General features: G+C 49.1%; 1 protein-coding gene across 1 annotated transcript in view; it reads left to right on the plus strand.

The window, feature by feature from the left end:
• LOC132578344 (corticotropin-releasing factor receptor 2-like) overlaps positions 1-20833 on the plus strand; it is a 212922-nt gene that overhangs the window by 117167 nt on the left and 74922 nt on the right. The window contains exon 5 of the mRNA XM_060248288.1: positions 15099-15356. Coding sequence (XP_060104271.1) covers positions 15099-15356 — 258 coding nt within the window. The remainder of the gene's footprint in view (positions 1-15098; positions 15357-20833) is intronic.

The following is a 20833-nucleotide window of genomic DNA, read 5'->3' on the forward strand; positions in this document are numbered from 1 at the left end:
GAACCCAGTGAGATGGGGGTTTTTTAAAGTGTTTTTCCCCTTTCAAATGTCAACAGCAGAATAAGTTTTGAACAGCGAAACCAAGTGGAGATTGAAGAGTTAAAAAAAACCCCTTTGCTTCCACGCATGGCCCAATGGCAAGTTGAGGCTTCACAAACCTACCATTTTCATTGTATGGATGGACTGCGAGTTATTATTTTCGTCTCATTTGTTTGAGTCATTTGTTGGAGTCGGAGAGGCAAAGCCGAGGGATGAGTCCTCCAGCCAAATTCTTAATGGCAGATTATTTTTTTCCCAAAACAGCTGCCTTAATTGAACATCCTTATTAATGAAATACAACATGGAATTAGGAGTCGGGCCTCCAAGCACCCTCAAAAAGGTCACTGTTGGTGATTCATTCCCTGCAGATATCCCTGTTAAGCAGGCTGTGGCACTCGCACGCCATTTTAATTGCTAATTTTAATTGTTTTTGCTATTGCCAGTGCAGGAGGAAAAAAGGGCTACATCTCCCCTCAAAATGCAGAACCACTGTACTTTCTGCCTTGCACTTCAGCTGAGCTAACATTGGGCATGATTTAGAGTTATACACTTTGAAATAAAGAGAGTTCAGCCAACTCTGAATCAACCAAGAACACTTTATTGCAAGAAGAAACAGTCACAAACAACCTAGGCAAAACTGCAACTATATAGAAGATGAAGATGAAGAAGATATTGGATTTATATCCCGCCCTCCACTCCGAAGAGTCTCAGAGCGGCTCACAATCTCCTTTACCTCCCCCCCCCCACAACAGACACCCTGTGAGGTAGATGAAGATATTGGATTTATATCCCACCCTCCACTCCGAAGGGTCTCAGAGGGGCTCACAATCTCCTTTCCCTTCCTCCCCCACAACAGACACCCTGTGAGGTGGGTGGGGCTGGAGAGGGCTCTCACAGCAGCTGCCCTTTCAAGGACAACCTCTGCCACAGCTGTGGCTGACCCAAGGCCATGCCAGCAGGTGCAAGTGGAGGAGTGGAGAATCAAACCCGGTTCTCCCAGATAAGAGTCCATGCACTTAACCACTACACCAAACTGGCTCTCCAGTTATATACACTCTGGCCATGGTTAACCACGCCCCACCCCCCAGGCACGCAACAGTTACTCCTATTGGCTCACTCTAGAATCCTTCCTTTGCATCTCTTTGTTACAAGTTGTTATATGCCTAGCATTCTGATTGGCCAGTTCTTCCAGGCTTCAGGATCCTGGTTTGCAAGGAGTGCCTGTTGCGGGCTCTGGCAGCAAGAACCCAGTGAGATACAATACATAACACATTTTTCCTTCCCATTGATTGGACCACAACACAGATTTCATCACATGTCTTTGCCTTCCCATTAAAGTCAGTGATGCATAGAAGTCTTTAACTTGGACTGGGCCATGCTCACTGTTTTGTTTAGTTTTTAATGCAAAAGAAGTCATAAAAGTTACCAAAATTGTGCCACAAAGGAGGCTGCCTCTGCATCTCTGAGTGAGTCCCTGCTCTGGCTTGCTTCCTTCCAGTTAGCCTTCACTGGTGGCAAGTCATACGGCTACATCTGGGCATCACATTAGATCGGATTATTCATTCATTCTTAATGCAGAGAAGCAACAAGATGGTTCACGTTTAGAGGAGGCTACCACTGCCTCTCTGCATGAGTCACAGCTCTGGACTTGGCTCCTTCCAATCAGGAAGTAAATCTGTGTGTGTGTGTGTGTGTGTGCTATGTGCCACCAAATTGCTTATGACTCATGGCATCCTGGTAAATTAATGACCTCCAAAATTGGCGTATTGCTAACAGTCTTGCTCAGGTCTTGCGAGCCGAGGACCATGGCTTCCTCAATTGAGTCTGTGCATTTCCTGCTCGGTCTTCCTCTTTTCCTCCTGCCTGCCTGGTGTAGTGGTTAAGTATGTGGACTCTTATCTGGGAGAACCGGGTTTGATTCCCCACTCCTCCACTTGCACCTGCTGGAATGGCCTTGGGTCAGCCATAGCTCTGGCAGAGGTTGTCCTTGAAAGGGCAGCTGCTGTGAGAGCCCTCTCAGCCCCACCCACCTCACAGGGTGTCTGTTGTGGTGGGAGAAGATATAGGAGATTGTAAGCCACTCTAAAGATCATTAAAATTACATACATTTAACTGGTGAAATTCAGCACGCTGAAACAGGCAATGATGCAAAAAGACTTAATAGGCTCCATTCACTCAAGCAAGAAGTCGGATCAAAAAAGGGGATTTTGGAGGGGGAAATTGATGGGGTTCTCGAAATTGGTGACATCCCTAGCAATGAGAGGACTGTCAAAGCTTTCACATGCTGTAAAGGTAAGAACAAAAAAAAGAGGATCGGACCAGTGGTCTATCCAGTCCAGCATCCTGTCTCACACAGAGGCCAACCAGTTCCTCTGGAGAGCCATCAACAGGGTAGAGAGACCAAGGCCTTCCTCTGGTAAGAACATCAGAAGAGTCCTGCTGGATTAGGCCAGTGGTCCATCTAGTCCAGCATCCTGTCTCACACAGTGACCAGCCAGTTCCTCTGGAGAGGTATCAACAGGGCAGAAAGACCAAGGCCTTCCTCGGGTAAGAACATCAGAGGAGCCCTGCTGGATTAGCCCAGTGGTCCATCTAGTCCAGCATCCTGTCTCACACAGTGGCCAGCCAGTTCCTCTGGAGGGACAACAACAGGGCAGAGAAGCTGAGGCCTTCCCCTGAGAAGAGCATCAGAAGAGCCCTGCTGGATCAGACCAGTGGTCCATCTAGTCCAGCCTCCTGTCTCACGCAGTGCCCAACCAGTTCCTCTGGAGGGTCAACAACAGGGCAGAGAGGCTGAGGCCTTCCCCTGAGAAGAACATTAGAGGAGCCCCGCTGGATCAGACCAGTGACTGTGTATCTAGTCCAGCCTCCTGTCTCACACAGTAGCCAACTAGTTCCTCTGGAGGGTCAACAACAGGATAGAGAGACCAAGGCCTTCCCCTGAAAAGAACCTCAGAAGGGCCCTGCTGGATCAGACCAGTGGTCCATCTAGTCTAGCCTCCTGTCTCACGCAGTGCCCAACCAGTTCCTCTGGAGGGCCAACAACAGGACAGAGAGGCCGAGGCCTTCCCCTGAGAAGAACATTAGAGGAGCCCCGCTGGATCAGACCAGTGACGGTGTATCTAGAACAGCCTCCTGTCTCACACAGTGGGCAACCAGTTCCTCTGGAGAGGAATCAACAGGGCAGAGAGACCAAGACCTTCCTCTGGTAAGAACATCAGAAGAGCCCAGCTGGATAGCGGTCTTTGAATGTGCACAAGGCTCATCTGCCTCTGAAGGTAGAATGTCCCCTAAAGGGCAGAAGAGGAAGGCAGTTGCCCTCACAGTAAAAGAGGCAGAGTGCTATGAGGTGGAAGCCAAGGAAGTTGACCAGTCACCCAAGAAACTGAAGAAGAGCAGAGGCTCGGACCCTTATGTGGTCATTGAACACTGTAAAAGCTAACGAGTCTATGGGCGTAATGTTGATGCTGTTGGCCAGGCCCTGCACAGACCTTTCCTGACCTCACCGTGGAGATCAGCTCTGATAAGCCCTACAGAAATAGCTTTGAGGTGCTCCTGTTGAAAGAAAATGGCGCAAAGGTGGAGTTATGGAGTGATCTTAAGAAGGGGCCACTTCACAAGCTGAAGTTCCCAGAACCAAACAAGGTGGTTGAAAGTCTGAAGGGCAGCTTAGAAATAAGGTGAACTTGACAGGATTGCTGAAGGATATCAGCTGAATTGTTCATCCCTTGTGAGTTGGAGCATTTGTGATGGGATATGACCAGGTGAAGTAAACTGCAAAACCTCAGTCATTTCTCTAAAGCTGCTGCTCTTCCCCAATTAAAATGTTTCCTGTCTTCCCACTTTGAAGTCTTTTTGCTTTATCTGAAATAACTTGAAACATTTTCAATAAATGGTCAACTTTGTAATAAAAAAGAAGACGAGCCCTGCTGGATTAGGCCAGTGGTCCTTCTAGTCCAGCATCCTGTCTCACACAGTTGCCAGGCAGTTCCTCTGGAGGTCCGACAACAGAGCACAGAGACCAAGGCCTTCCCCTGGTAAGAATCTAAGAAGAGCCCTTCTGGATCAGATCAGTGGTCCATCTAATCCAGCATTCCATCTCACGCCGTGCCCAACCAGTTCCTCTGGAGGGCCAACAACAGGGCAGAGAGGCTGAGGCCTTTCCCTGAGGAGAACATCAGAAGAGCCCTGGTGGAACAGACCAGTGAGGGTCCATCTAGTCCAGTCTCCTGTCTCACATAGTGCCCAACCAGTTCCTCTGGAGGGCCAACAACAGGGCAGAGAGGCTGAGGCCTTCCCCTGAGGAGAACATCAGAAGAGCCCTGCTGGATCAGACCAGCGAGGGTCCATCTAATCCAGCATCCCATCTCACACAGTGGTCAGTCAGTTCCTCTGGAAGGTCAACCGTCAGTCATAGAGGCTGAGGCCTTCCCCTGATGTTGCCTTCTCCTGGCTCTGAGATTCAGATGCTTAGTGCTTCTGAATGTGGAAGTTCCCCTCATCTACCATGGCCAGTAGCCATTGATAGACTTAACCTCTAGGAAATGTCGAATCTGCTTTTAAAGCTGTTTATTTCTGTGGCCCTCACGACATCCTCTGGCGGCAGACGCCACATTTTAATCACTCTCTATGTAAAGTAAATCGTTTTAGCGTGAGGCATGCCTGCCGTTTTAATTTGGGGGAAAGGGAGCCATTCCTATCCAATATTTATGAAACACAGCTGCCGTGATTGTGTCCCAGTGAAGCTGTGGGGAAGAGATTTTGGCTGCCTCTCTAAGATGAGGGACGAGCAAGTGTTCTCTAATTTACGTTTAAAACGTTCCTTATCCCTCTGTCATTTCTCCAGAAGATTTCTGTGCCAGTTTTCCTGAGATCCTGCTTGAGGCAACTTTATCAAGAAAAAAACATTGCCCGGGAGGGGGGAGGGATTAGACAACAAGCATAAAAATCATTAAAAGTTAACAAAGAATTAGAAACCTAGCATTAAAAACACTGCCCAGGGTATTTAAAACGGCATCAAACAGCTTAAAACGCATCTCAAAGCGGATGAGAAATGTCGACTGAGAGGTGACGTGATAGAGGTTTTCAAGATTGTGCGTGGAATAGAGAAGTTACAGAAAGAAGTACTTTTCTCCCTTTCTCACAATACAAGAACTCGTGGGCATTCGATGAAATTGCTGAGCGGTCAGGTTAGAATGGATAAAAGAAAGTACTTCTCCACCCAGAGGGTGATTAACACATGGAATTCACTGCCACAGGAGGTGGTGGCAGCTGCAAGCATAGCCAGCTTCAAGAGGGGATTGGATAAACATCTGGAGCAGAGGTCCATCAGTAGTTATTAGCCACAGTGTATTGTTGGAACTCTCTGTCTTGGGTAAGTGATGATCTGTATTCTTGGTGGCTTGGGGGAGGTGGCAACAGTGGGAGGACTTCTAGTGTCCTGGCCCCACTGATGGACCTCCTGATGGCACTTGGGTTTTTTGGCCACTGTGTGACACAGAGTGTTGCACTGGATGGGCCACTGGCCCTGATCCAATATGGCTTCTCTTATTTTCTTATGATAAAAATGATTTTAAAGGATAAATGTCATAATAAAATCCCCAGTGAAAGAAACACTTTGGCCTGTCATATAAAGACATAATCCACAGATAGGTTGCCACCACTGAAGAGGCCCTGTCTGTGTTCTGGAGAAGCAGAGCTCTGAATCACCCACACATTAGTGGCATCATTTTTCATGTCCTCTGATCTTTCCCACTGATGCTGATGCAAGCCATGATTTGACTGATTTTAAAAAAATATTATCATAAGAACCAAAAACTGGCTGAGACTGAAAGACAGACACGGTTAAAATAAATAAAGTATGATGCAGATTCAGTGGCTGAAAATGCAAAGGAAGAGAAAATAGAGCAAAGAATAAATGTGCATTTGATTCGTGCAAGGGAGCGGCAAAATTGGAATGTGGATTTGGGGCGGCCAAAAACAGCAGGTTTGAGGTGGTCAGAATCAGCCTTACCTATGGTAGAAATCATCACCCCTGCCCACGCATTACCAGGTTTGTGCTCAGTTTCCCATCCTAATAATGCTATGACATTTTCATTTCACCCTTACTTCAAGGAGCTCCAGAGAGAATGCAAGAACTTTCCCTCCCCTAATTTTATTCTTACACGGGGCTTTTTTTTGTAGCAAGAGCTCCTTTGCATATTAAGCCACACGCCCCTGATGTAGCCAATCCTCCTTACAGTAGGCCCTGTATGAAGAGCCCTGGAACTCTTGGAGGATTGGCTACATGAGAGAGGTGTGGCCTCAGGAGTGGAATTCTAGCAGGAGCTCCTTTGCATACCACACCCCTGATGCAGCCAATCCTCCTGGAGCTTACAGTAGGCCCTCTATGAAGAGCCCTATAAGCGCTTGACGTATTGGCTACATCAGGGGTGTGTGGCCTAATAGGCAAAGGAGTTCCTGCCACAAAAGAGCCCTGTTCTTACAACACCCCACTGAGGTAGGTCGGGCTGGATGAGAAAATAACCGGCCCAAGGTGTGCCAGTGAGGTTCATGGCAGAGGAGGGATTTGAACCCGAGATCCTTGTCTGACACTGACTGCTTCACCACGCTGGCAGTTCCCATGTAGGCTGAACACTTTGAAAGGGAAAACCTATTCCTCTAGTGCTCTACATCTTCTCTCGTCCAGCTCTCGCTGTGTGGCTTGTCTGTTATCACATCCGTCAGCCCTCCGTGTTCATATATCTTCCCCTTTTCCCGTTTCCTCTCACTTGGCTTTGATTTAGCACCGGAATAGATCATTATTTTTCAGCCAAGGGCCATGCGTGAGGCAGGTTCACCCTTGCTATGTCTTTCGTTGTTAATGCTGTTCTGAGTTTATTGGACGGGGGGGGGGGGGGAATCGCTCCAGAAGCAGCGAGGGCTTCACACAAGATCCACCTCCGATCCTGGAGGAGAAGTTTGCAAAACAAGGATTAAAAACAAAAACTGTGAAATGCCTCCCAGGTCATGTCAGGCGTGCGTTCCTAAACATTGTTTGACAGCCGTGTTTTGGAATATAGTTTTCGCATCAAGTTACTCTGTGGGTGAAATCCTTAAAATATTCAACAAGGAAGAACACGGCAGCGCAAGGGACTCTCTGAGCTGTTCTCTGTGTGGAAGGCCTTTGCATGCAGTGATCAGGGGCTGCAAAATGAGAAATTGAGCCATGTAGGAGGTTTGCTGGAGTCCCAGAGAAATGAACACAATTACTCTGCAGTTGGGCTTAATTCTATGCCGTTAATTCCCAAATCGTGCCAACTGTCATTAGAAGTGATCAAATTCAATACTCTCTTTACCTGAAAGGAAGGGAAGAGCTGAAGCTCAGTGGTAGAGCATCTGCTTGGTACACAGAAGGTCCCAGGTTCAGTCCTCAGCTTAAGAACATAAGAGAAGTCATGTTGGATCAGGCCAATGGCCCATCCAGTCCAATACTCTGAGTCACATAAGAACATAAGAGAAGCCATGTTGGATCAGGCCAATGGACCCTCCAGTCCAATACTCTGAGTCACATAAGAACATAAGAGAAGCCATGTTGGATCAGGCCAGTGGCCCCTCCAGTCCAACACTCTGTGTCACACAGTGGCCAAATATATATGTATATATATACACACACACACTGTGGCTAATAACCACTGATGGACCTCTGCTCCATATTTTTATCTAACCCCCTCTTGAAGCTGGCTGTGCTTGTGGCCGCCACCACCTCCTGTGGCAGTGAATTCCACATGTTAATCACCCTTTGGTTGAAGAAGGACTTCCTTTTATCTGTTTTAACCCGACTGCTCAGCAATTTCATCGAATGCCCACGAGTTCTTGTATTGTGAGAAAGGGAGAAAAGTACTTTCTTTCTCTACTTTCTCCATCCCGTGCATAATCTTGTAAACCTCTATCATGTCACCCTGCAGTTGACATTTCTCCAAGCTAAAGAGCCCCAAGCGTTTTAATCTTTCTTCATAGGGAAAGTGTTCCGAACCTTTAATCATTCTAGTTGCCCATTTCTGCACTTTTCCAATGCTATAATATCCTTTTTGAGGTGCAGTGACCAGAATTGTACACAGTATTCCAAATGAAAACCTGGGTTCAATCTTCAGCTTCTCCAGTTACAAGGACCAGATACTGGGTGGAAGGCTATGGCTGGTTTCACACTGCGAAATTGACACGATTGTATCCCGTTCAGAAAAAATCTGCTAAAGTTTGAACCGTTTCTGGGCAACCAGACAGCTGCTACTGAAGCGGCAGGATCCCGTCAGTGGTTGCCCATTCACACTGCTAGCCCAGCTCAACCACAGACCCGCTGAGGAAAGTGTTGTCTCTTTCAAAAAGGCCCCCGTGTGTGCGCTCAATTGGAGAAGCGGAGAAGCGCACCTCGGAGAGGGGGCGGGGAACCTGACCATGCAGAAAACAGCTTGGCGCAATCACATAGCTCTTCTGCTTATGAGTCGCCCCAAGGCATTCAGACAGCAAATCTCCCAACCTGGAGTTGGCAACCATAGGGTTTCACCGCCTGACAGATGGCCAGCCTGTGGCTGCATCTTGAGGGAAAATGGGTACCACCAATCAGTGGCATGATGTCATTTGAGGGTTGAACCTGGAAGTGACCACACTGCTGTAGGATTTGGCACACACGCTCTGATTTTACTATAGAGTTTCCACTGAATCCTAGAGTGTCATGATGTCCTTTTTGGATTTGCCTGGGAAATAACCTCATGCCATCAATGCAACATTGTTTTTTCTTCACAACATCTTATGGAGCAGGTCAGACCTGGCAACCTTGCCTCCTGAGGAGAATATTAACCCAGAGTCAGTTTGGTGTAGTAGTTAAGAGCAGCAGACTCTAATCTGGAGAACCGGGTTTGATTCCCATTCCTCCACATGCAGCCACTGGATGACCTTGGGTCAGTCAAAGTTCTCTCAGTGCTCTCTTCACCACCAACCTCACAGGATGTCTGTTGTGGGGAGGGGAAGGGAAGGAGACTATAAGCCACTCTGAGAGTCCAAGTGAAGGGCGGGGTATAAATCGAATCTCCTCCTCCTCCTCCTCCTCTTCTTCTTCTTCTTCTTCTTCTTCTTCTTCTTCTTCTTCTTCTTCTTCTTCTTCTTCTTCTTCTTCTTCTTCTTCTTCTTCTCCTCCTCCTCCTCCTCCTTCTTCTCCTCCAGTTTGGTGAAGAATAAGCCAGTTTGGTGTAGTGGTTTGTTGGAATTTTGAATATTTATATTGTATGTCTAGGCAGTGTCTAAAGTTCAGTCATTATAGTGTTAGATATGTTTACCTGTCAATCAGACTAGAGCTGATGGAATATTATGCAGAGGCTTGAAAAACGACGGTTAAAGAAGAGCTGTTGACAGTTTTGTGTTAGGATCTGGAGTGAGCTGACTGAGTAACAGCTTGTAAGTGATAGCTTAGAGAATGCAGCCTATAGAGTTACTATTTTCATCCCAATGTCCCTACTCCTTTAGAAATAAAATATATTTTTCAGTCTTAAAGATCTCTCAACTCTTTTGTGATCCAGCGGTCCATTGAACTATCTGGGAAAGTTCAAATAATTTCCCTCACAAAATTTCCAACATGGTTAAGTGTGCGGACTCTTACCTGGGAGAACTGGGTTGGATTCCCCACTCCTCCACTCGCAGCTGCTGGAATGTCCTTGGGTCAGCCATAGTGGTTAAGTGTGCAGACTCTTATCTGGGAGAACCGGGTTTGATTCCCCACTCCTCCACTTGCAGCTGCTGGAATGGCCTTGGGTCAGCCATAGTGGTGAAGTGAGCGGACTCTTATCTGGGAGAACCGGGTTTGATTCCCCACTCCTCCACTTGCAGCTGCTGGAATGGCCTTGGGTCAGCCATAGTGATGAAGTGAGTGGACTCTTATCTGGGAGAACCGGGTTTGATTCCCTGCTCCTCCACTTGCACCTGCTGGAATGGCCTTGGGTCAGCCATAGTGGTTAAGTGTGCGGACTCTTATCTGGGAGAACCGGGTTTGATTCCCCGCTCCTCCACTTGCAGCTGCTGGAATGGCCTTGGGTCAGCCATAGTGGTTAAGTGTGCAGACTCTTATCTGGGAGAACCGGGTTTGATTCCCCACTCCTCCACTTGCACCTGCTGGAATGGCCTTGGGTCAGCCATAGTGGTTAAGTGTGCAGACTCTTATCTGGGAGAACCGGGTTTGATTCCCCACTCCTCCACTTGCACCTGCTGGAATGGCCTTGGGTCAGCCATAGTGGTTAAGTGTGCGGACTCTTATCTGGGAGAACCGGGTTTGATTCCCCACTCCTCCACTTGCAGCTGCTGGAATGGCCTTGGGTCAGCCTTAGTGGTTAAGTGGGCGGACTCTTATCTGGGAGAACCGGGTTTGATTCCCCACTCCTCCACTTGCAGCTGCTGGAATGGCCTTGGGTCAGCCAGAGCTCTCAAGAGTTGTCCTTGAAAGGGCATCTTTTGGGAGAGATTTAGGCGCTTAGGATATAATGCCGTAGAGTCACCGGAAAAGACAATCCTACTAGGAGAAGTGGAAGGCTGCAGGAAAAGAGAAAGACCCAGCAGGAGATGAGTGGAAGCCATGCGGCCCTCCGTCTGCAAGACGCAAGCAAGGCTGTGGATGAGAGGCCATTTTGGAGGCCGTTAATTTATCGGGTTGCCGTACGTTGGAAGTGACTTGATGATGCTCAGGGCCGGCTCGCCCATTAGGCAAACTAGACAGTTGCCTAGGGCGCCAGGAGGGAGGCACCAAATTGGGCTCCTCCCCCCTCGGTGTCCAAGACAACCGCCTGGTTTGCCTCTCCCCCCCTACCGTCGCCAGCCCCCTCCCTTCCGCTGCGCTTCTTCCCCGCTTGCTGCGACGAGGCTGCGCCCTCCCAGCTTCAAGGCGGCTGTGCTTTTTTTGAAGGCAGCGCGGGAGAAGGCTTCGGTCCCCCTCCTTTCCGGTTCCGGAAAGGAGTGGGAGAAGCCTTCTCCCGTGCTGGCTTGAAAAAACGTGCGGCTGCCTTGAAGCTGTTAGGGCCAAGCCTTGTCACAGCGTGCTTTGGGTGGGGCGCAAGTGTGCAACGGAGCACGGCACAGAGGAGGGAGGTCAGGAGGCGGCAGGGGGTTGGCAGACAGAGAGCTTCCCTGGGGCACCATGACCCTAAGGCCGGCCCTGATGAGGCTTAACGCACATCTTCAGCTTTCCCTTCTTTTTTCTGGTCAGTATACAAACCTAGGATTTCTCTCGGATTTCTAGAAAGATCACTTCGTCTGTAGCCCCACTCTCTGGATTTAAGTGTCCACAGATCTGGCAATGTTGAGAATCAGGTGCATTGCTGTGCGGTTGGCAAGGTCCCATGCGTGCACCGTAATGAGCATACATTAAAAATAGTTTTTGCAACATGTGGTAAATTGTTTTAATAAGAAATCCAGGGGTAATGTCTTTTATTCACTAATTGGAGCCTGCAGAGTACGTTTGTCCTTCTCAGTTAGTATTCTCTCTCTCTCAGACAAAAATGCCGATTTTTTTTTTTTAAAAAAAATTTGATGCAAGGGCTAAAAGAACATACAAATGTTTCGTGACTGCTAGAGTAATCTTAAGATTCTTATCACTGAGCAGGGCTTTTTTTGTTGCAGGAACTCCTTTGCATATTAGGCGACACCCCCATTATGTAGCCAGTTCTCCAAGACCTTATAGTAGGTCCTATAAGAAGAGAAGAAGAATTGCAGATTTATACTCCGCCCTTCTCTCTGAAGCAGAGACTTAAAGCAACTTACAATCTCCTATATCTTCTCCCCCCACAACAGGTACCCTGTAAGGTGGGTGAGGCTGAGAGAGCTCTCCCAGAAGCTGCCCTTTCAAGGACAACCTCTGTGAGAGCGACGGCTGACCCAAGGCCATTCCAGCAGCTGCAAGTGAAGGAGTGGGGAATCAAACCCGGTTCTTGCAGATAAGAGTCCGCACACCCTGCTGTTCTCTCTGAATCAGAGTCTCAGAGTGGTCTCCTTTACCTTCCCCCCACCACCACAACAGACACCCTGTGAGGTGGGTGGGGCTGAGAGGGCTCTCACAGCAGCTGTCCTTTCAAGGACAACTCCTGCGAGAGCTATGGCTAACCCAAGTCCATTCCAGCCCTGTAAGCTGTTGGAGGATTGGCTACATCATGAGGGTGTGGCCTAATATGCAAAGGAGTTCCTGCTGCAAAAAAAAGCCCTCTCACTCAGCCAGGGTTTCCGGAGTATGGGAGGAGGGATGATCAGGACTGGCCTTGCCACTAGGAAAACTAGGGAATTGCGGAGGGCACTAGCCTTCCGGGGGCGCCCTCCCCATGTGGTTATTGGGGGCGGGGGGCACCAGAAATTAGCCTTGCCTAGGGTGCCAGATTGTGTAGGACCCCCTGGGGATGCTTGGTTGAATAAAGGTATACTATAGTTATCCCTCATCATCTAAAAAAAAATCTGCATTCCAGCAATGTATCAATCCTGTTAAGGCCAAACGGGCAGGTTCTATTGGTGGAGGGAGGGAACCTGATGTAGAGAGCCAGTTTGGTGTAGTGGTGAAGTGTGCGGACTCTTATCTGGGAGAACCGGGTTTGATTCCCCAATCCTCCACTTGCAGCTGCTGGAATGGCCTTGGGTCAGCCATAGTGGTTAAGTGCGTGGACTCTTATCTGGGAGTGCCGGGATTGATTCCCCACTCCTCCATTTGCAGCTGCTGGAATGGCCTTAGGTCAGCCATAGTGGTTATGTGTGCGGACTCTTATCTGGGAGAACCGGGTTTGATTCCCCACTCCTCCACTTCCACCTGCTGGAATGGCCTTGGGTCAGCCATAGTGGTTATGTGTGCGGACTCTTATCTGGGAGAACCGGGTTTGATTCCCCACTCTTCCACTTGCACCTGCTGAAATGGCCTTGGGTTAGCCATAGTGGTTAAGTGTGCGGACTCTTATCTGGGAGAACCGGGTTTGATTTCCCACTCCTCCACTTGCAGCTGCTGGAATGGCCTTGGGTCAGCCATAGTGGTTAAGTGTGCGGACTCTTATCTGGGAGAACCGGGTTTGATTCCCCACTCCTCCATTTGCAGCTGCTGGAATGGCTTTGGGTCAGCCATAGTGGTTAAGTGCGCGGACTCTTATCTGGGAGTACCGGGATTCATTCCCCACTCCTCCATTTGCAGCTGCTGGAATGGCCTTGGGTCAGCCATAGTGGTTAAGTGTGCGGACTCTTATCTGGGAGAACTGGGTTTGATTCTGCACTCCTCCACTTGCACCTGCTGGAATGGCCTTGGGTCAGCCACAGCTCTCGTCAGGCCTGTAGCCACAAGGGGGGGGGGCAGTGGGCATGGCCTCCCCACCCATCCCCCCCCGGACCTTTATGGCCCCTCCATTCCCCGGTCCCCACTCTTTCCGCGCTGCTTCGGCGGCCCCCATCCCACTCCGCGGGCGCCTCCTCCTCCCTCCCAATTCACCAAGCTGGAGAAATAGTAAACAGCGGGCTTCAGGGGCTCTTTCAAGTCTCCCCCCCCCCCGGCCGATCACGTGATGGGCAGGAAAAGCTCCCAGGCCCACGGTTCGTATGCCGGCTTTCCGACGCTCTCAGCAAGTTCAGCGCTGCCCGCCCCAGCACTGAACTTGCTGAATGCACTGGAAAGCCAGCGTAGGAACCACGGAGTGGAGTGGGGGCCACCAAAGCAGTGTGGAAAAAGCGGGTGGGGGTGGCTTAAAAGAGCCCCTGAAGCCCTCTCTTCACTTTGCTGCTTTGGTGAGTTGGGAAGGTGGGTGGGAGGGAGGGAGGGGAAGGTGCCGGATGGAGGGGGCGGGGCTACCAGGGTGGCGTGGAGATTGGGGATAGAGCAGGGACCACCAGAAAGGGGCCCCCTCCATCCAAAAAGTTTTCCTGTGCCCCCCCCCCCTCCAATCTGGAATTTTCCGGCTACAGGCCTGGCTCTCGTAGGAGTTGTCCTTGAAAGGGCAGCTGCTGTGGGAGCCCTCTCAGTCCCACCCACCTCACAGGGTGTCTGTTGTGGGGGGAGGAAGATAAAGGAGATTGTGAGCCCCTCTGAGATTTGGAGTGGAGGGTGGAATATAAATCCAATATCATCATCATATTATTATTATTATTATTATTTGCATTTATACCCCTCCCTCCCCAGTTGGGCTCAGGGCAACTCACAACAAGTAAAATAACAAGTGAAACAGCAAAACAACAATGTTAAATTATTATAATAAAATTATTGCAATAAGCATTATTAAAAATATGACAATATAAATTAAGACGGTGAGGGGTCTGGAGACCAAATCCTATGAGGAAAGGTTGAAGGAGCTGGGCATGTTTAGCCTGGAGAGGAGGCGGCTGAGAGGTGATATGATCACCATCTTCAAGTACTTAAAGGGCTCTCCTATAGAGGATGGTGCGGAATTGTTTTCTGTGGCCATAGAAGGTAGGACCAGAATCAATGGGTTGAAATTAAATCAAAAGTGTTTCCAGCTCAACATTAGGAAGAACTTCTTGACCGTTAGAGCGGTTCCTCAGTGGAACAGGCTTCCTCCTCGGGAGGTGGTGGGCTCTCCTTCCTTGGAGATTTTTAAACAGAGGCTGGATGGCCATCTGACAGCAATGAAGATCCTGTGAATTTAGGGGGAGGTGTTTGTGAGTTCCCTGCATTGTGCAGGGGGTTGGACTAGATGACCCTGGAGATCCCTTCCAACTCTATGATTCTATGATTCTAATTTGTGGTTCCAAGATGGCGTTAATAGCGCTAGTTGTTAAAGTTCTTGATGTTTTAAGCGCTTTATTTTTCTGACTGGTTCGGAAGAAACGTTTTCTCCTGTGGGATGATGGGTACTAAGCGCCACTGTCAGCTGTTAAAATGCCTCAGGTTAGACATTAAAAGCCTGTCTAAACAGGTGTGTCTTACAAGCCCTGCGGAATTGTGACAAGTCCTGCAGGGCCCTGACCTCTTCAGGGAGGGCAATCCAGGCCTCCTCCTTCTTTTTCTTCTTCTTCTTCTTCTTCTTCTTCTTCTTCTTCTTCTGACTGATCTGGGCTTGTCCCTCCAGGAGCATCCGATGCCTTCGGAACATCATCCACTGGAACCTGATCACGACGTTCATCTTGAGGAACGTGATGTGGTTTGTGCTTCAGCTGATCGACCACAACATCCACGAAAGCAATGAGGTACTTCTTCCACACATAGCAGAAGAAGAAATGCACTCGTTCAATTTAAAATTAGCTTATGTTTGTAGCAAAGAGCCTGCCGTCTCCAATAAGGGGGATAAGGATTCACTCCCGCCGCGGGAGATTATCTGTCCTATGCAGTACAATACAATGCTGGTTGCATCGTTTTGCACTTTCTAGCAAAAAAGGAGCCCACTGAGCAAATGGGGCCATCTGTCCTTGCTCAGCTTTCCTGTGCTGCGGGAAGGTCGAACAGGGAGGGGGGGAGCTTTTGCACGGCGGGTCTTCAAGAGAAGCCCATTGTACAAACGGGGACTGCTTTTGGGCAGGCGCTTGGAGCTGTCCTCCACTGGAGGGCAGGGGGTGAGACCTCGCCGGGGGTGGCAAAAGCCCCAGCGCTGGCCGTGACCACAGAAATCAGTTCCCCTGGGGAAAATGGCTGCTTCGGAGGGTGGACTCAGATCTACTGTGCCTCACTGAGGCAAGGCCAGATACATCAGCCGGTATCATAATGCACCTGTATGAATTGATGGTGCGGTCTCATTTGGAATACTGTGTGCAATTCTGGTCACTGCACCTCAAAAAAGATATTATAGCATTGGAAAAAGTGCAGAAAAGGGCAACTAGAATGATTAAAGGTTTGGAACACTTTCCCTATGAAGAAAGGTTAAAACGCTTGGGGCTATTTAGCTTGGAGAAACGTCGACTGCGGGGTGACACGATAGAGGTTTACAAGATTATGCATGGGGTAGAGAAAATAGAGAAAGAAGTCCTTTTCTCCCTTTCTCACAATACAAGAACTCATGGGCATTCAATGAAATTGCTGAGCTGTCAGGTTAAAATGGATAAAAGAAAGTCCTTCTTCACCCAAAGGGTGATTAAGACATGGAATTCACTGCCACAGGAGGTGGTGGCGGCTACAAGCATAGCCAGCTTTAAGAGGGGATTGGATAAACATCTGGAGCAGAGGTCCATCAGTGGCTATTAGCCACAGTATATATATATATGAGTGTCTGTTTGTGTGTATACACACACACATATATTGGCCACAGTGTGACACAGAGTGTTGGACTGGATGGGCCATTAGCCTGATCCAACATGGCTTCTCCTATGTTCTTATGTGACAGAGTGTTGGACTGGATGGGCCATTGGCCTGATCCAACATGGCTTCTCTTATGTGACACAGAGTGTTGGACTGGATGGGCCATTGGCCTGATCCAACAGGGCTTCTCTTATGTTCTTGAAGGGGGGCAGAACTAAAAAATGGCACCCCCACTCAAAAAATGGTGTGGGGTGTGTTTCTGCTGCCTCAGACAAGGCACCTCCACAAAGCAGCCCCAGTCTTTCGCCCTTCCGGCACCCGCCCCTTACTTCTTTCCCAGGTCTGTGCACAGACCCAAAGGAAAAAAGGGGGGGAGCACAAACGCCTCTGGGATGCTGTCACTTTCTCCTCCCTGGGTCTGTGCACACAGACCCAGGGAGGAGGGGGGGCAGTGTTTATGCTAGCCTCAGCTTCAAGGAAGGCATAAGGGACGTCCTTGCTTTCTCCTCCTTGGGTCTGGCACAGAAGAAAGGGGAAGAGGAGAAAGGGTGGGGGAGTGGTGTTTGCGCTGGCCTCAGCTTCGAGGAAGGCGCAAACGCTGCCGGGATGCCTTCGCTTTCTCCTCCCCGGGTCTGTGCACAGAGAAGAAAAGCATGAGCCTCGAAGGCAGTTGCGATCCGCCAACTACATCTTCTGACCATCCCTGGCCCAAAGGACGTCCATCTTGCCTCAACCAGGGCCTTTTCGGCCCTGGCCCCATCCTGGTGGAATCAGCTCCCAGTGGAGACACAGGCCCTACCGGATTTCTTACCTTTCCATAGACGGAGCTGTTCTGCCAGGCATTCGGCTGAGGTGGGCGGATGCCCTTTGCTTTATTGGCTATACCAGGGGTGGCCAATGGTAGCTCTCCAGGTGTTTTTTGCCTACAACTCCCATCAGCCCCAGCCAGCATGGCCAATGGCTGGGGCTGATGGGAGTTGTAGGCAAAAAAAAACATCTGGAGAGCTACCTTTGGCCGCCCCTGGCCTATACCATCAGCTATCCTCCGCCACAGTGATCTGTTATTGAACGATTGTATCTGGGCCACTGATTGTACTCCAGCCTGCACTGGGAGCCTGCCCTCCTTGTATACTGTACTGTGTTGTGTTACTGGTTCAATTGTATTTTGTTGGTTTTAATGCATGGTATTTGCTTGGTTTTCTTAGAATGTTATCTGCCCTGAGCCCGCCTGGGAAACGGCAGAATATAAATTAACCAACTAAATAAAATAAAATAAAATAAATGGGCGGGATGGCCAACTTGGTGCCCCCTCTCGACGGCACCAGGGGCAGGCATTCCCTCTCCCCCCCCCCGCCCAAAATTTGGCCCCTGACCTCCCCGACTCCATCCTCAAATCTCCAGGAGTTTAGCAGCCGGGATATGGCGACCCGACCCTTGGTCCCCTATCAGTGGCCAGGGGGAACTAGTGAGTGGCTGGTTTTATACCCCTTATCTGAAGGGAATCCTTACTTTCCCCATCAAGTAGCTGGTTATTTCCTGTTTCCACAATTCGGAACAGGAAAAAGGGAATAGCTAATATCTGATTTTCTCTGCTAGAGGAATCCACACAGTTACTCATTACCGCCTTCGTCCATAGTCAGTCAGTCCAAGGGGACAATATCATCTTTCGGTATAAGCTTATTATCTTTGCCCTTTAGTCTTCAAAGCCATAAGGCCTCAGTTTAATTTTTCTCCTTTTTATGCGAGAAGTCCATAAAAGGTCTCCACGAAGGTATAAATTTAAGTACGTTCTTTTCTTTTGTCAAAGATGTAAGTTTGGCTGCGGCTCTGCAAGCTCTGGAGAGCCAGTTTGGTGTAGTGGTTAAGTGTGCGGACTCTTATCTGGGAGAACCGGGTTTGATTCCCCACTCCTCCACTTGCAGCTGCTGGAATGGCCTTGGGTCAGCCGTAGCTCTGGCAGAGGTTGTCCTTGAAAGGGCAGCTGCTGTGAGAGCCCTCTCCAGCCCCACCCACCTCACAGGGTGTCTGTTGTGGGGGAGGAAGGTAAAGGAGATTGTGGGCCCCTCTGAGACTCTTCGGAGTGGAGGGTGGGATATAAATCCAATATCTTCATCTACCTCACAGGGTGTCTGTTGTGGTGGGGGGTGGGAAGGGAAAGGAGATTGTGAGCCGCTCTGAGACTCTTTGGAGTGGAGGGCGGGATATAAATCCAATATCTTCTTCTCTGTCATCTTGGCTAGCCATTCCTCCTGGGCTTTCTTTGAGCACACAAGAATGCAGTTCCGACTGACTTCGCACCAGGGGGTGTGGCCTAATCTGCAAATGAGTTCCTGCTGGGCTTTTTCTATATAAAAAAAGCCCTGTGTGAAACAATAGTGATGTCAGAGGGCGTGGTCTAATAGGCAAATGAGTTCCTGCTGGGCTTTAAAAAGGAAAAGCCCTTCATTCCTCTATTGTAAGTTGTGATGCAGTTTTCCAGTTTTAAGCGTAAAATAGTCTTGCTGCCGTCATCATGTAGAGAAACAAACTTCCATTTGTATTTTCAAGTTGTTTACCCATTAGTCTTGACAACAGCAGCAAGGCCCCTGGTTTCAGTTGTTTTTTTATCTTCAAAACCTGCGTAATTGAATGTGTTTTATCCAATTTTTTTTTTAGCTTTATTACGAGTCCAATACACGTGATAAAATGACCCTTCGTGACCAGTATTCCCTCTAAGCTGAATTAGTGTGAACTTGCTCACAGTTTTGTAGCCTCCCGCTCAAACATTTTTGTCTTAGCTCAGGAAAAACGGCCTCAGAGCAAACTAATGGATGCACTGGCTCACAACTTTAAATCCAGGAGCTCACAAAGTAGAATTTTAGCTCACAAGACTCCATAGCTTAGAGGGACCAGCGTTCATGACCAGCGTTCCCTCTAAATTGGATTAGCGTGGGCTAGCTCACAGTTTTTTAGCCTCTAACTCACAGATTTTCGTCTTAGCTCAGGAAGGATAACCCCAGAGCTAACTAATTTATGCAGGGGCTCACAACTTTAATGCCAGTGGCTCCAGAAGTAGAATTTTAGCTCACAAGACTCCATAGCTTAGAGGGAGTTTTGTACATGACCAGCGTTCCCTCTGAGTTGGATTAGTGTGAGGTAGCTCACAGTTTTTTAGCCTCCAGCTCACACATTTTCATCTTAGCTCAGGAAGGATGGCCCCAGAGCACAATAATTTATGCAATAGCTCACAACTTTAATATAGGGTTGCCAGGTCCTCTTCATCCCCTGGCAGGGGACATTTGCGTGCGCGAATGTCATCAAAAGTGAAGTGATGTCATCAAAATGGTGGTGCCCATGCGGGGCCGCTCTTTGCATTCCCGGGAAAACTCTGTGGTTTTCCCAGACGCTCCAACCATTGGGGAGGTTAAAACTCTATGGTACCTATTGTGCCATAGAGTTTCACCTCCCAAATGGCTAGAGCGTCCGGGGGGGGGACCACAGAGTTTTCCTGGAAATGCCTAGAGCGGCCCCGCATGGGTGCCGCCATTTTGATGATGTCACTTCTAAGTGACATCATCGCACCAGCAACCTAGGGGGAGGTTCCGCACCCGGACCAGGGGTTTGGCAGCCCTAATTTAATACCAGTAGCTCTAGAAGTAAAATTTTTGCTCACAAGACTCCTCAGCTTAGAGGGTGTATTGTTCATGACTATAAGTTTATTGAGGTTATTATGCCGCTCTCCAAGATGTCAGGTCTTTCACATCACTTGCTGTGCGGTCCTATTCATTAGTGATGCCAGGGATTGAACCCAGGGCCTTCTGCACGCCAAGCCGATGTTCAGTCTGATGCACCTGGCCACGCTAAAAAGGTGCTCTGAGCGCTGCGTCTCATCTCCAGACAAACGACGAGGGTGCGATGAGGCCACCCTGTTTCCTGAGTTTGCCGCAACGTGCCCCCAAAACAGAAATGATGGCGACGCAGAGCGATTTGTCACTGCCTTCGCTTTCTCAGGCAGCTGTGGGAGGGGCTGCGAATTTGTGACAGAACATCTGCTTGCTATGCAGGCGCTACCACGTTCAGGTCCCGTCATCTCCAGCGAAAAGAACCAGGCAGGAGGTGGTTTGAAAGAGCTCAACGGGAGATCCTGGCGAGCCTCTGAGTAGATGATACTGATCTTCATGGACCAAGGGTCTCCAGAGAGGCTGAGAAAAACAAACCAAAATTATGCTATTTTCATTTGGGGGAGGAGGTTCGACTGCAGATCTTTTTAACTTTTATTGCCAACCACCTGGAGCCAAGAAGAGCGGTAGGATGTGTTTTAAGAAATAATTAAATGAACAACATCAGGGGAAGGCCTTGGCCTCTCTGCCCCATTGTTGCCTTCCTCAGAGGAATTGGTTGGCCTCTGTGTGAGACAGGATGCTGGACTAGATGGATCCTCACTGGTCTGACCCAGCAGGGCTCTTCTGAGGTTCTTCTCAGGGGAAGGCCTCAGTCTTTCTGCCCTGTTGTTGGCCCTCCAGAGGAACTAGTTGGCCTCTGTGTGAGACAGGATGCTGGACTAGATGGGACTATGAGTCTGATCCAGCAGGGCTC

The sequence above is a fragment of the Heteronotia binoei genome, chromosome 10 (genome assembly GCF_032191835.1).
Source record: "Heteronotia binoei isolate CCM8104 ecotype False Entrance Well chromosome 10, APGP_CSIRO_Hbin_v1, whole genome shotgun sequence".
In the NCBI taxonomy this organism is placed as follows: domain Eukaryota; kingdom Metazoa; phylum Chordata; class Lepidosauria; order Squamata; family Gekkonidae; genus Heteronotia; species Heteronotia binoei.